The sequence below is a fragment of the Antedon bifida genome, chromosome 4, assembly GCF_963402885.1.
Source record: "Antedon bifida chromosome 4, ecAntBifi1.1, whole genome shotgun sequence".
NCBI classification, from domain to species: Eukaryota; Metazoa; Echinodermata; class Crinoidea; order Comatulida; family Antedonidae; genus Antedon; species Antedon bifida.
In genome coordinates this window covers 22447687-22461625 of record NC_136229.1, presented here as the reverse complement: position 1 = coordinate 22461625, position 13939 = coordinate 22447687, and the positions used below count along the sequence as shown (strand labels likewise).

Genomic DNA, 13939 nt, shown 5'->3' with positions numbered 1-13939 from the left:
TTCAATCCAGCAATGCACATAGGACATTGGGTTAAAGTTCAGTACATTTTACAATTCTATTTCAAAATCCTGGATCTGTCACTGAGCCTAAAGCTAAGTTACACTTGATACTGTTTAAGAGTAACCATGCTACTTCCACAAACATTTGGAATACCAAGATAGGTGCTCACGATATGTGCAATCAGAAGTATGGCTGTGGATGTGAACTAGCTATTGTTCAAAATTAATTAATGTTCAAAAAATTATCAACACAATTGTAACATATGTTGGATGCTGAAACATGTTGGCATGGTGCCTCAATATTTGTTCTTCAAATTATGTTGTAAATATCTTTTTATCACAGGCAGAGGATGTGCAAAATAATTCTGAACAAAGCAAAAAGGTATAATAAATATGATGATGTACAGAGCACACATGCACCCCTGGTTGAATTTTGTTTATATAAAAAGGAATTTTTATTGCTTTTAATATTTACACAACAATGATAATCATTAAATTTAATGTGAAGTTTTAAGAGAATATGTAAATAAAAATTGTAATAACTCAATATACATTTACAAATGAAAATTCCTTTTTGTTGATATTTGCACTCAATACTCCTGTAAGCTGTATTTATTTTGGTGCGCTTTATGAATGGTGGCAGAAACTATATGATTTTTTATTTATTATTAAAGTTTTATAATACTTGGTTAAGTATTGCTTATTAAGTTGCTTGCTAATGCAATAAATTAAGATAAAAAATACATCATTGATTGATCATTAATTGGTCAAATTAATTGATGTACGCTTATGTCCCTTGTGTTGTGTCTCGGTTGAAACCAAAAAGCTATATAGAAAAATCCAATCTATATTAGGTACAGCCAGCGTCATAATAGTTGTTGTGGCAAATGTTGGAATTCCTCAATGATGCACTTATTATAGTCGGATGTACATTTCACCACTGTGGATATTTTAAGCTTCCCGTTGCACAATGACCTTTGACCTACTGTATGCACATTTGTTTTTCTTGTGTGAATATCTTGTCAAGATTCCAAGTCACTTCTTTATTTTCGTCATCTATTTATTTCTCCACACTACATTCTTCTATAAAATATTTCACATTTGTTTTTGCAAGTTTAATCACCACCGAAATGAGGATGTTTGTATCTGTAGTCAATTTAGCATCAAGTATGTTGTGTAATGTAAAAAGTAAACCTACCTATATGTCTTTAGAGGAATGTCTTCCCATGTGTTGTGGGTACCTACTTTAACAATTAAGGTTTGCATGGGACAATCTGTACTGTATAATCTCTTAGTTCAAATAGGATTTGTATGTTAAATTAAATTTTGATTTCAATAAAGAAAAAGACATAAATAACTGTGTTCCTAGGAACAAAAATAGGTGTTCTAACCTGTCATATAAACACCTTAATTTGATTACCTAAAATTAATTTACTTAATTAAACTACTTTTATATATTTTGACAGACTATTAATATCATCTGTTAGCGCTGCCCCATTTGATCCTAGATCCACCCCTGTGTGCTAGTATACAGTAATTAAGTTAGTATGAGAAACCTATAATTCTCTCCACTATTTTCACTGTTGTTGTTGTTGTTATGTGCACAATTCTTTTTTTCTTCTGCAGGAAGAAGCTTCAGCTCTTACTCCACTCCTTAAGGTACTTTATCCTTCTCTTCCAATTCTTAAACTCATCTTTTCATCTAAGTTTTAGGTCTCATTGTTATTGTTATGTTTGTTATATTTGATTATACTACAGAAGAGTAATGTTTCACTCTTTACTGACACACAACCAAGAAAGAGTATGTTTCACTCTTTACTGATTACACACTCAACCAAGGAAATTATCTCAACTTTGGCATAAAAATAACATTTATTTTTTGAGAAAACATTAATTAACATAACCACAATGAATCAGTTAATACAATTAATAACAGCAACAAACAATTTCCGACAAAATAACATTAATGAAAAATGAGTACTTTTTTTTTAGTATTAATAATTAACCTTTAACCTTTATTTAATTGTTATAATGATGAATAAATGTTTGTCTAATGTTTTGTGTTTGCCTTCTCCCTATTTTGTTCTGTCCATTAGCTTATATCACCAGCCGAAGTCGTTCTCTCTCTGGGTTATGATAGAACACATTTGGTAAAACATGTTATTTTTATTCATTAATACAATTTTTGGTGGGTGCAGATATGGTCAGTGCCAAAACCAAATAAAGCTTGTCTAATATATAGACCTGTACCCTAGTAATATAGATCCGCACCCATGTCATCATATAACCTCTGACCTGTACTATAACATACAGATCTGCACCCATGTCATCTTATAACCTCTGACCTGTACTCTAACTTTTACAGATCTGCACCCATGTCATCATATAATAGACACCTTTCAAGAATATCTCTTATATATCTTTCACCTTTTCCACCAATTTATTTTTAAAATTATTTACATACTCTAACAGAATTTCATTTTAATAGTTGTTTTTTTTTTTTAAATGCATTTTTTTTAACATTTTTTGTTCAAATCAATTGCATGCACTAATAGATTATACACACCTTGTGTATATTTTATACCTACGCACAAATATATTAACTTCAAAATAATACATATTATTTTTCTTTACAACTGTATTATAATATAGTACTATTCATATTATTATAGTACTAATAGCAGCAAATTGTTTATTTGTATAAGCTCACGTCCAATAAACCTGTATCTTTAGTGTATAGTCTTTGCTTCATATTATTATAAATTGTTTCAAGCTAATGCAAAACATAATTAGCATGGCTGCTATGCAAAATAATTATAGTAATAGTCATAATTTGTGATCTATATTCATAATAATAATATTTATTCATAGATGATATTAACGCATTGTACATCTACTTTAAGCTAATAGCAATGCACTAATAAATTGTTTATAACTTTACCAATTCATTTATGGCAAAAAAATATTTTAAACTGTAAAAGTTTCACAACTAAGATTTGAAATTTATTTTAAAATTTAGCTACTGTGACATACCAAACATGAGGACGATAGTGTAAAAGTCTAGTTGACATTTACGCACCAGTAGGAACGCGATCATAATCATGTAATATTTATGAAACATCAGACGATTTTTTTATGTACTGATCTATGGAAAGAATTTTAAAATAGCTGTTAGTAAAAAACGTCATGCTGCTCCAAAATTTGATGAAGGAGTGAATGTGAAACTGTCACATTTTTTGTCTACAGCTCTGTCTAAAAAACTAAAAAATGTGTGATGTGCCCAAATATGGTAGCAATATGAAATCGTCATGTCCATATAAGGGCACATTACATATTTTGTCACATAAAGTTTGATGTAGACAGAGGTAAATGTGTTTGTTCTAAATTTGTTAAAAATGAGCCCACTTCACACAAACATTTTCCTCAAGAATTGTGGATGTTTGTTATCACCATATTTGTTAGATTCTTATAATTACCTTTTTTGTCTTCTTTTTTATTTTAGACTGAAAATGAGGGTATGGAAATGGGTATGACCAGCTACAGTTGTCATAGTGACAATCTACAGGATCATAGACTCTATGGTCAAAAACAACCCGTCTCCCGTGTTCAGTCATTACCATTTAGTTTCAAACCTTATTGTGAAAATGACAGCTCCACTACAGAAGCAGAGATCAATGCTGGTTAGTTAGTTACTTAAATATGAAATGTTTTGAGGTTCCTTTTAACCAAAGAGCAGGGCTTGTTTGTCTTAGATTTAAGACAAAATTAAGCAAATATATTTGCTTAGATATATTAATAAATCTGACTTAAGCAAAATAAAGGATTTAAGGCAAAGTTAAAGACGATTTTTTGCTAAACAAGTTTGATAAATCCGGCCCCTGGTGTTTAATCCGCCTATTAGCTTATAATATCACACATTGATACTTTTGCTGAAAAGTTGCACTCAGTTGAAATACAACAGTCTGTTAAAACATGTAAATTTATGCTATATTTTGAAAATTATAAATATTTTTGAATTGGAAAATGTGTATTTTTAATCTTTCAGAAACCAGAAAACCAAGGCAGCGATCTTTACGGAAAAAAGCTCGTCACTCTAACCCATTCAGAGGACACTGGTCTCCTACACCAGTAGCTAGGAAAAAAATGAAATCGCATGATGAATCAAATGAATCTCTTGACCTAAAGGCAATGACTGAACAAAAGTTGATTAATAATAATGCCTTTCTTCCGGTGCCTGCAATTGTGTTAAGTAATGAACCTGATTTTGAGTTGTCTGCGGACGAATCAAACGATAGAACAAGACTTAGTTCTTCAAATACACTTCAATTAGCAGATCCAAAGTTAGATAGTTCATACGAAAAATTGATAGAATTAGACGATGAAAATATGCCAGTATTTTCACCAGAAAATAGTAAAACAGAACAAAAAAATGTTCGAAACGAAACCGAAATCCTTCCCTTGGCTGCCTTTTCAATCAGTGATGAAATTTTTTCTGTGAATGAAACAGAGGATGATAAAGTAAACAAATCAAATTCTGAAGAAAAATTACAGATTAAAGACAGTCCAGCACCGATACGGGTAGCCAGGGGGTCACGACCTACGAGGAAGGATGAGGTGAATAGTAGCGATGGTGGATTGGTGATCTCTTGTGATGAGCAAGAAAAGGACAATAATTGCCAATCGCCTAACATAGTTTTTAACAGAAATGAACTGATAAATAGTGATGCTATGAACTCTAGCGATGAACTAGAAAAAAGTAATGGCTGTTTATCACCAGAATTAATTTATTGTAGTGACAATAGTACGACGAGGCCGACCCCTCAGAAAGAAGAACAGATACAGAAAAACAAAGTGGCAAATCAGTCTGACAACACTGATTATCAGTCGCCTAAATTAATTCGCAGGGGATCAAGACCTAGGCAATCAAGAAGAGAACAGATAAAAAATAATGATATTGAAATCTCTAGCGAGGATAATAACTGCCAAGGGCCTAGTAAGCCATCTCCAAATGGAACAACTCTTAGGCCTTCCAAGGACTGTCAAGGGCCTAGTGAAACAGCTCCAACAGAAAAAACTCCTAGGCCTTCTGGGGACTGCCAAGAGCCTAGTAAAACAGCTCCAACAGAAGCAACTCTTAGACCTTCTAAGGTCGACAGCCAAGAGCCTAGTAAACCTGTTCCTCCAGTTGATAACGATGAACATTTATCTACTCCTATATGGTTACCAATAGTCCAAGTGGAGGAATGCGGCTCACAGAATATATAACACGGATACAGTAACTATAATAGTAGAAATGGATAGTTTTAATAAAATAATTATGAATACATCATTAAAATAATTGTACGCTTTAACATTCAGTATCTGCCATATATATAGGTAAAATTAGGCAATTCCTTTAAAAATTATGAGTTACAGTTAAAAAAATCAAACCCAATCCTGGTGAAACTGTGCAATTGTATATTATTTACTTTAAAAACCTACCTTTCATGCTTCACTAAATCTATATATAATTATAATTTTTAATATTTCTAGTTTAAAATTATAAATAAAGTATAAACAAAAACTATTTATAAGTAAATGAATTTCTATTTATGTTTTTAATTTTGTTTTAATTTAGAGTCAAATATATAATGTATTTATAATGAAAATGTAAGTATCTCTTTAATTTATTCACTAAATTTAATTTTATGTTTTGTTCTATTTAAATTAATCTGAATAATTTTCTAATTTGTTTGAATAATGCACAGTGTTTTCATTTTGCAATTTCATTATTACAAGGGTAAACAAAAAATAGGATAAAATGTTTTTATATTGTTGGGAACAGTGATGTATCTATCATTTTCAAGGAGACAATACAAATAGCATTTTTGTCTATTCTTGCATACATTCTTATATAAAACATTGCATACACCTTTTTATTTGGTAAATTTTTAAATTAAGTTTTTTTAAAATAATAATAATAATTCATGAATAACATAAGAAATCATCCTAAAACACATTTTTTATAGCACTGTGTATTCTTTCACATAATTTTAAGTAGTAACTCAAATTTAAAAAAGTGAAATTACACCATAGGCTCTGCAGGCTTTCCAATAATTCAGAAATGGGGTGCACAGGCCATAAAATCAAACTGAATTGATTTTTAAATATATTTTTTGTATTAATGAACAGTGTAAAAATGAAGGTACTTACTGGGACAACTTGCATATATTTTTTGAATTTTTGCACCAAAAAATGTCATTAAATAAAGGAGCTAAATAAAATTCTGTTGAGATATATGTAGAAATTTAAGTTTGATACAATTATGCAATTGAATGTTGTGTTGTGTTGTTTAGTTATGTTGGTTGCCATTTATCTAACTGAATAATTCCTGCACGGACTCTCATTAGGCATGCACATAATTGGGTACATTTTGGGAAGCAAGCTGAATACAATTAATTAAAATTTGGGTAAGAATATATTGTAACCATTCATGGAGGTTTAGTCTGCCTCCATACTGCAGTGCAGTACAATACATGGATTGAATTCAATTAACTTTATGTTTATATTAAAAACAATAATAACCAAATGTATAAAAATTAATTATGAATTGTGATAAATTTAATATTTTGCCTAATTTATCAATTTCTATTCTTTTGATAACATTATATACACATTTACAGAATTTATATATACTACTTTTTATTAATATATAGTTTATGACGGTGACTGTTGCAAAGTTCTATAGTTCTACGGAAGCTGCTCCCAATAATGATAGAATATCCAAAGTAATATATAGTATCTGGACATGATGATGACAAAGACAGATTTGTAATTAAGTATGGTTCTTCAATTAATTAAGCACCACATTCATTTTGACACAGCAATACATTTTAGCACTTTTGCTTTGTAAAGTATATCCGATGATTGGTTTCATTTTGCAGGACAAAGGTATCGAAACTAAGATTAGTAAGTATATAAGCAAAATAAACAAAATGTAATTTCTGTTAAGTTCTTTTTATTTGCTTTGTAGAGAGCTATGAATATTTTGGTATCATAGCATAAAACTGAAATTGTGATTTAAAAATGTTAAAATTGTAATTAGAAAAATAAAAAACATGTCAAACTTTGTTTAAAACGTTGTTGCTATTGCTGCTGTATTAATCAAACCATTGTCTTTCAGTTCATATAAGTCAAATAGTGATGTAAAATTGGCACACATTAATGTTCTAGGATGAATGAAAGCACATGTTGTCTGCCGTACTAAAAAGAAACTGGTCATGTGGTTGGTAAAATATTATCATTTATCTAAAAAAAAAGAGATGCTGTCATGGATGTCTGGATTTTTTTATATACTGTTTATAATCCTATGAGCTTGGTGTTTTGATTTGTATTTCAACATGCATCACGGAGGCTTTAAACTTACATCTTACATACTTTGTACTAACTATCAGTCTGGTGACACCCGGTGGAGGTATGTCTCTATACAGAATAGTTTACAAATCCACCACCACAAGTGCATCTAAAACACACTTACTGATGGACCGACTCTTGTCAGAAAAATCTAGCAACCTGGTTATTAATGCATCTCATTTACTTGACTTTTTCATTTATTTAAATCCGTTAACAGCTGCAACATTTCTCAAAGTATCAATATGTAAATTATTATTATAAACACCATGGCATAAAAATACACAAATCAACAATGGTGTTGGTAGTCTGAGTGCTAGCTTACCAGGATAAACCAACACTAGCTCTTTCTCCTCGAAGACCAAGATATAACTCGAAAAGTAGACATTTCATTCCACAAATGGTTTAGTCCATGAACTATGCCCCCAGGTGGGAGCCTCCCCACAAACCACCATCATCATTTGTTTTCAAGACATGAGAGAGTAAACATTTCTTCAAGAGAGCTTGTACAGTGGTTTGCTGTTGCAATAGATATAATACATGGAAACGCCTTAATAAACCAACTTATATATTTTATTGCATTTTCATTGTTATCATCACCAAATTACAATATAGTACAATTAAATAACAAATGAAATTAACATGATACAGTGTTATTCAGACAATTAATAAATATCTGTAAATAATAATCATAATTACTTTACATACCTAATTTTTAAAATATACATTTTTATCAACATTAACAGTTTGTGCATTTTTTTACTGTAATACTCTTAATTTTGATCGCCTATGTGTAAATGTCATCACCTTTAAAAGCATTGTCTAAATTGTTCAAAGAATAAGGTTGATAATTAAGTACAGTAGCATGATTTTATTCAGCCTTTATTCATTAATTCTAAGGTTTAGACACCACCAAGGGTATGCATTGAATACAAAGGTTAGTAACACTCCAATATGCCGCCATAAGAGGGAGACACTGGCACAAGTCAATGGAACATAGGCTCCATCTTGTACAACTGTATTCTGGTAGCATATTTAGCAAGAACCCTTATTGCATTGTCTATTTTCGATGTTATAGTCTATCAAGTTAAATTTTGCGATAGCCTGTTCTTGAAGCCTCGCTGGCAATTCTTTCAACCATAAAGAAAGTGATCGTTCCAAGAGTTCCGGATATCACCAGTATTAACAACTGCCATTCAAGTTGAAGATGGTTACTGTAGAAGAACCCAGCAGCAGCGGCCAAAGACTAGAAGAGAACAAAGGTACCTATTTAATGGTGTAAACTTGTGGGTTGGTGTTCATTGACACATGACACATTGGTTCATACACTTTATCAAGAGGTAATTTTAATTACTTTTCTGGGCAAAATTCAACAGTGGCATAGTAAAGTGAAATAATTCTATTATATGATGTTATGATATTATTATTGACTTTTTGACTTGATATTGATGTTAATACCTTTAGGATAGAATTGTTTTAATATTTCTTTTTCCGTTATGTTTTATCTTTGTATGAGACAAGCACCATTATTTCCACTTGTTTTGTGGACGAAATAAAGTTATCTTATCTTATGTAAATAAGAGGTCAAAGGTTAAACTGTGGACAAAAATAGACTGTTGTTACTTTATGATGGAAATTAAATTTCACATTCACTTTCGTTACATGATCATACACATATATTACCTGTGTAAATTTAAAAAGTGCAAATGCTGGAGCACTGTCTTCTGGAAACATGTATCCAAGAATAGAGTATATTTGTGTATTGAAACAGCTGTCACCGAACCCTAACAGAAAAGCACACAACAAGCCAACACCAATGCTGAAATGCAAAATATGTTGTAGCTAGTTTGGGATATACACAACATGATTAACCATACCTTTGGCTGTTAAATAAAGTTTGATGTGGTTTAAGGCCAATTTACACAGACAAGCAGTATTAACAGTAGGCAAAAAGCTATGTAGCTTGTCCTAAGTACAATCTGTATCTATCCTCTCAGCAGAAACGGTCATAAAGAATAGATTCTATATTTTTATTCCTGTTACTGCTCATCTGTGTAATTTGGCCTTCTGTGTACTGTTTATTTAGATGGCGTTAATTTAATGTGACATACTGCCTATTATATGCCTTCAATTCATTCAAAATTCAACTTTTTAAAAGGCATAGTCAGTAAGATTCCGATATATTGTTTAATCTTAGCTTATAAACTTTTTTTTTTTTCCTCCTTTTGCTGTCTTGTTATGTCCCTGTCCTTACGTCCTGTATTTTTGAATTTTCGACCGTCTTACCTGTGTCTGTAAATAGGCTGGCCCGCCACAAGATTTGTATCTTCTTGGGCACTGCCTACTTCCTTTTATTGATACCTGTATACTTTTTTTTTTATCATCAACTGACATGTTTTATATTTTACTTGAATTTGTTATGATTACCTAATTTTATTGAAGGAAGAAATAAATGTTTAGTTGAATTGAATTGAAAAGTAGAGTCTATTGTGGATGCTTGTAAATATTTTCAATTTGTATTTAGTAGTCACCTTGGTTCAATATATGCATTTTCTTCAGCTTTGTGCAGTGGTGCATTTGCAGGTATATTTAAAAGAATCATATAGAAAGCTATTATATGGACGATATACCCCAAAAGTACTATAGGATCACGACCGTGCTTGTTGGTTTTATAACCCAGAATTCCAAATGTGGCGCCTCCGATGATCTCTCCGCAACCAATCAGAGTACCGGTTAGTCCAATGTAACCTTTAGCCTTATCACCCCAGAATGCAACGTTTCCAATGCATGTCCCGTAAACACCGCTAAAAAATGTCATCTCAACACCTACATAGACAATTTTGTATTATTATAAATCAACAGTTAAAATTATGCTAAAAATATTCTGCACTATTTGTATGCACATTTGAAATCATTATTGCTTTACATATTTATTTGCTTTACATATTTTGATTTACATATTTATATTTTGCTCTTCTTTGTTGTTTGTATTTGAAATTTTTATGGCTTTACAAATATTATTATTTTTATGTGTTTATTTTTAGTTAAAATTATAGTTGTTATTTTCTATGCCTTACCCGTGTAAATTACAAAAAAAAATCTATTCTAAAAATATTCTGCACTATTTGTACGCATATTTGAAATCATTATTGCTTTACATATTTATTTACTTTGCATATTTTGATTTACATACCTATATTTTGCTCCTCTGTGTTGTGTGTATTTGAAATTGTTATGTTTTTCAATTTTTTTAAAATTTTTATGTGTTGATTTTTAGTTTAAATTATAGTTATTGTTTTCTATGCCTTACCCGTGTAAAAGAAGCAGACACTTAATAGTAGTAGTTCTTTGGTACAAAACAGTTGAAAAGATCTCACTGAAACAACAAATACAGTTATTATTGTAAGTTTCATTACAAGCATTCATTTACCATCTAAATACCAGTTCACACTTAGGCTAACACTTAAAATAAAAAGAATATCTCCTATCTAAGTGAATACAATTTAAAGGAAATTACCTAAATACCCGTTTCTCAGTGTTTTATCTCCACATATGACAATATTTGCTCAGTAATACAGATTATGAGGTTAGGTTATGGTCTATCATACGAGGCAATATACATGTGAAACACATGTGATGCTGTAGTACAGAATGTTCCTATGATACTGGAGAAAATCTATACAGTATCCAGAATAAGGTGTTTAATTTATTTTTGTAAGTTTCTTACCCAGTGCCTTCCAAGGCTTTTCCACTCGATTTACACTGAAAAATAAACAATAAATTTAATAGACACCTAGTTGTTTAGAAAAACAATTTATTTTACAAACACATTGTATTTTTATGTTGATAATGATTTTTCTTTTATATTTTTGCAAATAGTTTAAGAACCTGTATCCGTCATATAATGTATTGTTTTGATGTATTATGTTAAATTGGATGCACCACTTCTGTGTGTGCCACCGATGCAAAGGTGTCATTTCCTAATAAATTATTTATTATAGATCTCAAATTGTTTACAAAAACATGTTTGATTTTTTATTAATCATCCAACAAAAAACTATGTTAATAAAAACTATACAACTACAGTACGTTTGATTCTTAAACTTTTGTTTTTATCTAGATCATCAAAAAGAAATCAAATACAATCAATAAATCCAGATGAACGTTTTTACTAATGTTTATTTGTACCTAGAATTTACTGATAATAAATTGTCCGTGTCTTCTGGTCGCTTGTCTCGCAATAGAAGAAAGAGTGCAACCCCAATAGCGGCCAGTACTGTTAAAACCGTGTACACAGTAACACGTGTACTATCTGTAAAATAAAAAGAATGAAATTATAAAATATTGAAATCTGTCAATATTATACAGATATTGCCTGCTTAGAGGTGAAATATAAGATTTGACATCCCCAAGGGAATGATATTATGTTCGAGGGAATATATATTTCCCGAAGCGCAGCTGAGGGAAATATATAATTCCCCGAGAACATAATATCATCCCAAGGGGATGTTAAATCTTATATTTTACCGATATAAAAGGCGATATCTGTTATATTACATAGCCAACAACAAGTAGAATATCTGCTAGGTCGGGTAGCTAGGCTAGGCCTCCTTTTTGTATTGTATGTAAACAAGCTGCCTAGACACCTTACCTTGAGAAGAATAATATACAGATAATTACTAATTAATGATTCCTTGGCAATAAAATATTCACTAGCCTAGGTCGTTTAAATAATAACAGAAGAATTTCCATCAATAAGCCTACATTAATATAATAATATTATCAGGTAGGCCGAATAAGCTATAGCTAGGCTATGTAATATAATTGGATGCTGAATTTGCGTAATAAGTTATACCTTCTATTGTTTCTTTTCCCTGCCACTCAAAGTAGATAAAGACATTTCCGAAAAGAATACTACATTGCATTAGTGCCCAAAATATACCACTGTTGCGTGCCATAGTATCTGAATTGGAGTTGATTGTGAGATAGTTGCCTTGCGCAGTCCACAGAACTACAACAAAGAATTCATTAATGATTAGAAATAATACATTTTATTTTAAATCTAAAGTCATAAAACAACTGTAACTTGATATGAGAAAAAATGTATTTATTTTTATGCAGTCTTTTATATTTTTATTTTATTTTTCCAATTTTTTTTAAACCTACTACTGTATATATTTGTTAATGCTTTTATTGGGCAATAACAGTTTGTTATTAATTAATTACCAATTTGACAGATATTCTAAGTGTTTTTTTTTTATTTCTTTTAATAAAATTCCACATAGTATTGTAATATATAATTGTTTTCTAATTTTTTTAATCTCTTTGTATATTTCTATATAAATATTGGTATGGTTACTTGACATCAAAATTCATAAAGTTATATTATTATGTCACGAGCATTTATCTGAATGGGTGTTTTTTTTAATTGTTTAATGTTTGTCAAACCTGCAGCTGCGAATCCTAGTAACACTGAGCCAGTATAAAGACTCCACACCATTGGTTTTATGAAGCTCAAGATAAAAAGTGTATAGATGATTCCCCCAGAAAACATTGAGAATCTCGGACCAATCATCGCCACTACAGATGGCGCTATCCAGTTAGCAGCTGCAAATGTTGCATAAATGATGGATAAGCTGTAGTAGCCAGTGGCTTTGAAGTGATGCCCTGTCTTGTTGAGTGTCGCTGCATCTACTGAACTGATCACCGTTTCCTGCAAACGAAAAACATTTTTTTGTTTTGTATTTTTTGTTGTAAATTTTTTGATTAGTCGACCATGTAACATACAATCAATAACAAACGCTCTACTACACCTCTCCTCACCTAGGCTGTGTTCGGAAGTAAAATCAGTTACATGTGTAACATTACATGTGTAATCACTGATCGTTCGGACGATGAACAATTTACATGTGTAAACTAACCCAGCAGGGTCATATTTCATGCATCTCTTTACACTATTAAGGTCAAATTGCTCCTTATCTTGCAGTTAATCAGCTTGCGGTTTAAGGTGTAATTGAAAAATCCGCCTCATGAGGTGGATTAACTGTCACTTTTCTTTTACATTAAAAATAAAATGTAAATATAATTACACTACAGTATATAAATAAGGCAGTATATAAATAAGGATACTAATTCACAGTGCCATGATTTGTACTAATAATTTGGCGGATACCCATTGGGCCATTGATTGTGTATGTAAAGGCTGATTACCACATGTTGGGGCTAGGCCCTAGGCCTAGACTAACGACACTGTATCACACTTCGAAGAAGGATTCTAACCCCCTGCAGACTTGATCAACCGAACTCGGCGGTCAGCGAGTCAGAAGGAATATGATGTGAACTTACTTCAATCATCGAACTCGTCTGGAACGCAGTAAACAGAAACATGAATGCTAGCCCGAGAATTATGACATTGAACAAATGAACATCAAAAACTAATGCCATGGTTACTGTATAAAGTATATGTTATTATGATGTTTTAAACAATAAGAAATAGGCCTAAGCTAGGCCTCAATTATTGACACATCGGAATAAAACTCGTGATGAAAAC

The 13939-nt window shown here is 31.2% G+C and overlaps 2 protein-coding genes across 2 annotated transcripts in view; one reads left to right on the top strand and one right to left on the bottom strand.

Moving 5' to 3' along the window:
- LOC144840776 (voltage-dependent T-type calcium channel subunit alpha-1G-like) overlaps nt 1-7288 on the top strand; it is a 51221-nt gene extending 43933 nt beyond the window's left edge. The window contains exons 30-34 of the mRNA XM_078696794.1: nt 344-382; nt 1627-1659; nt 2097-2150; nt 3503-3680; nt 4046-7288. Coding sequence (XP_078552920.1) covers nt 344-382; nt 1627-1659; nt 2097-2150; nt 3503-3680; nt 4046-5265 — 1524 coding nt within the window. The 3' untranslated portion in view covers nt 5266-7288. The remainder of the gene's footprint in view (nt 1-343; nt 383-1626; nt 1660-2096; nt 2151-3502; nt 3681-4045) is intronic.
- A 652-nt stretch (nt 7289-7940) lies between these two features.
- LOC144840796 (UNC93-like protein MFSD11) lies at nt 7941-13938 on the bottom strand. Its single transcript, XM_078696831.1, has 9 exons — nt 13735-13938; nt 12838-13102; nt 12245-12400; nt 11578-11701; nt 11117-11151; nt 10700-10765; nt 9921-10215; nt 9073-9208; nt 7941-8635 (listed from the first exon to the last, which is right to left on the bottom strand). The coding sequence occupies exons 1-9, from the start codon at nt 13831-13833 to the stop codon at nt 8477-8479; spliced, it is 1335 nt and encodes a 444-aa protein (XP_078552957.1). The 5' UTR covers nt 13834-13938; the 3' UTR covers nt 7941-8476.
- Nucleotide 13939: the final 1 nt, after the last annotated feature.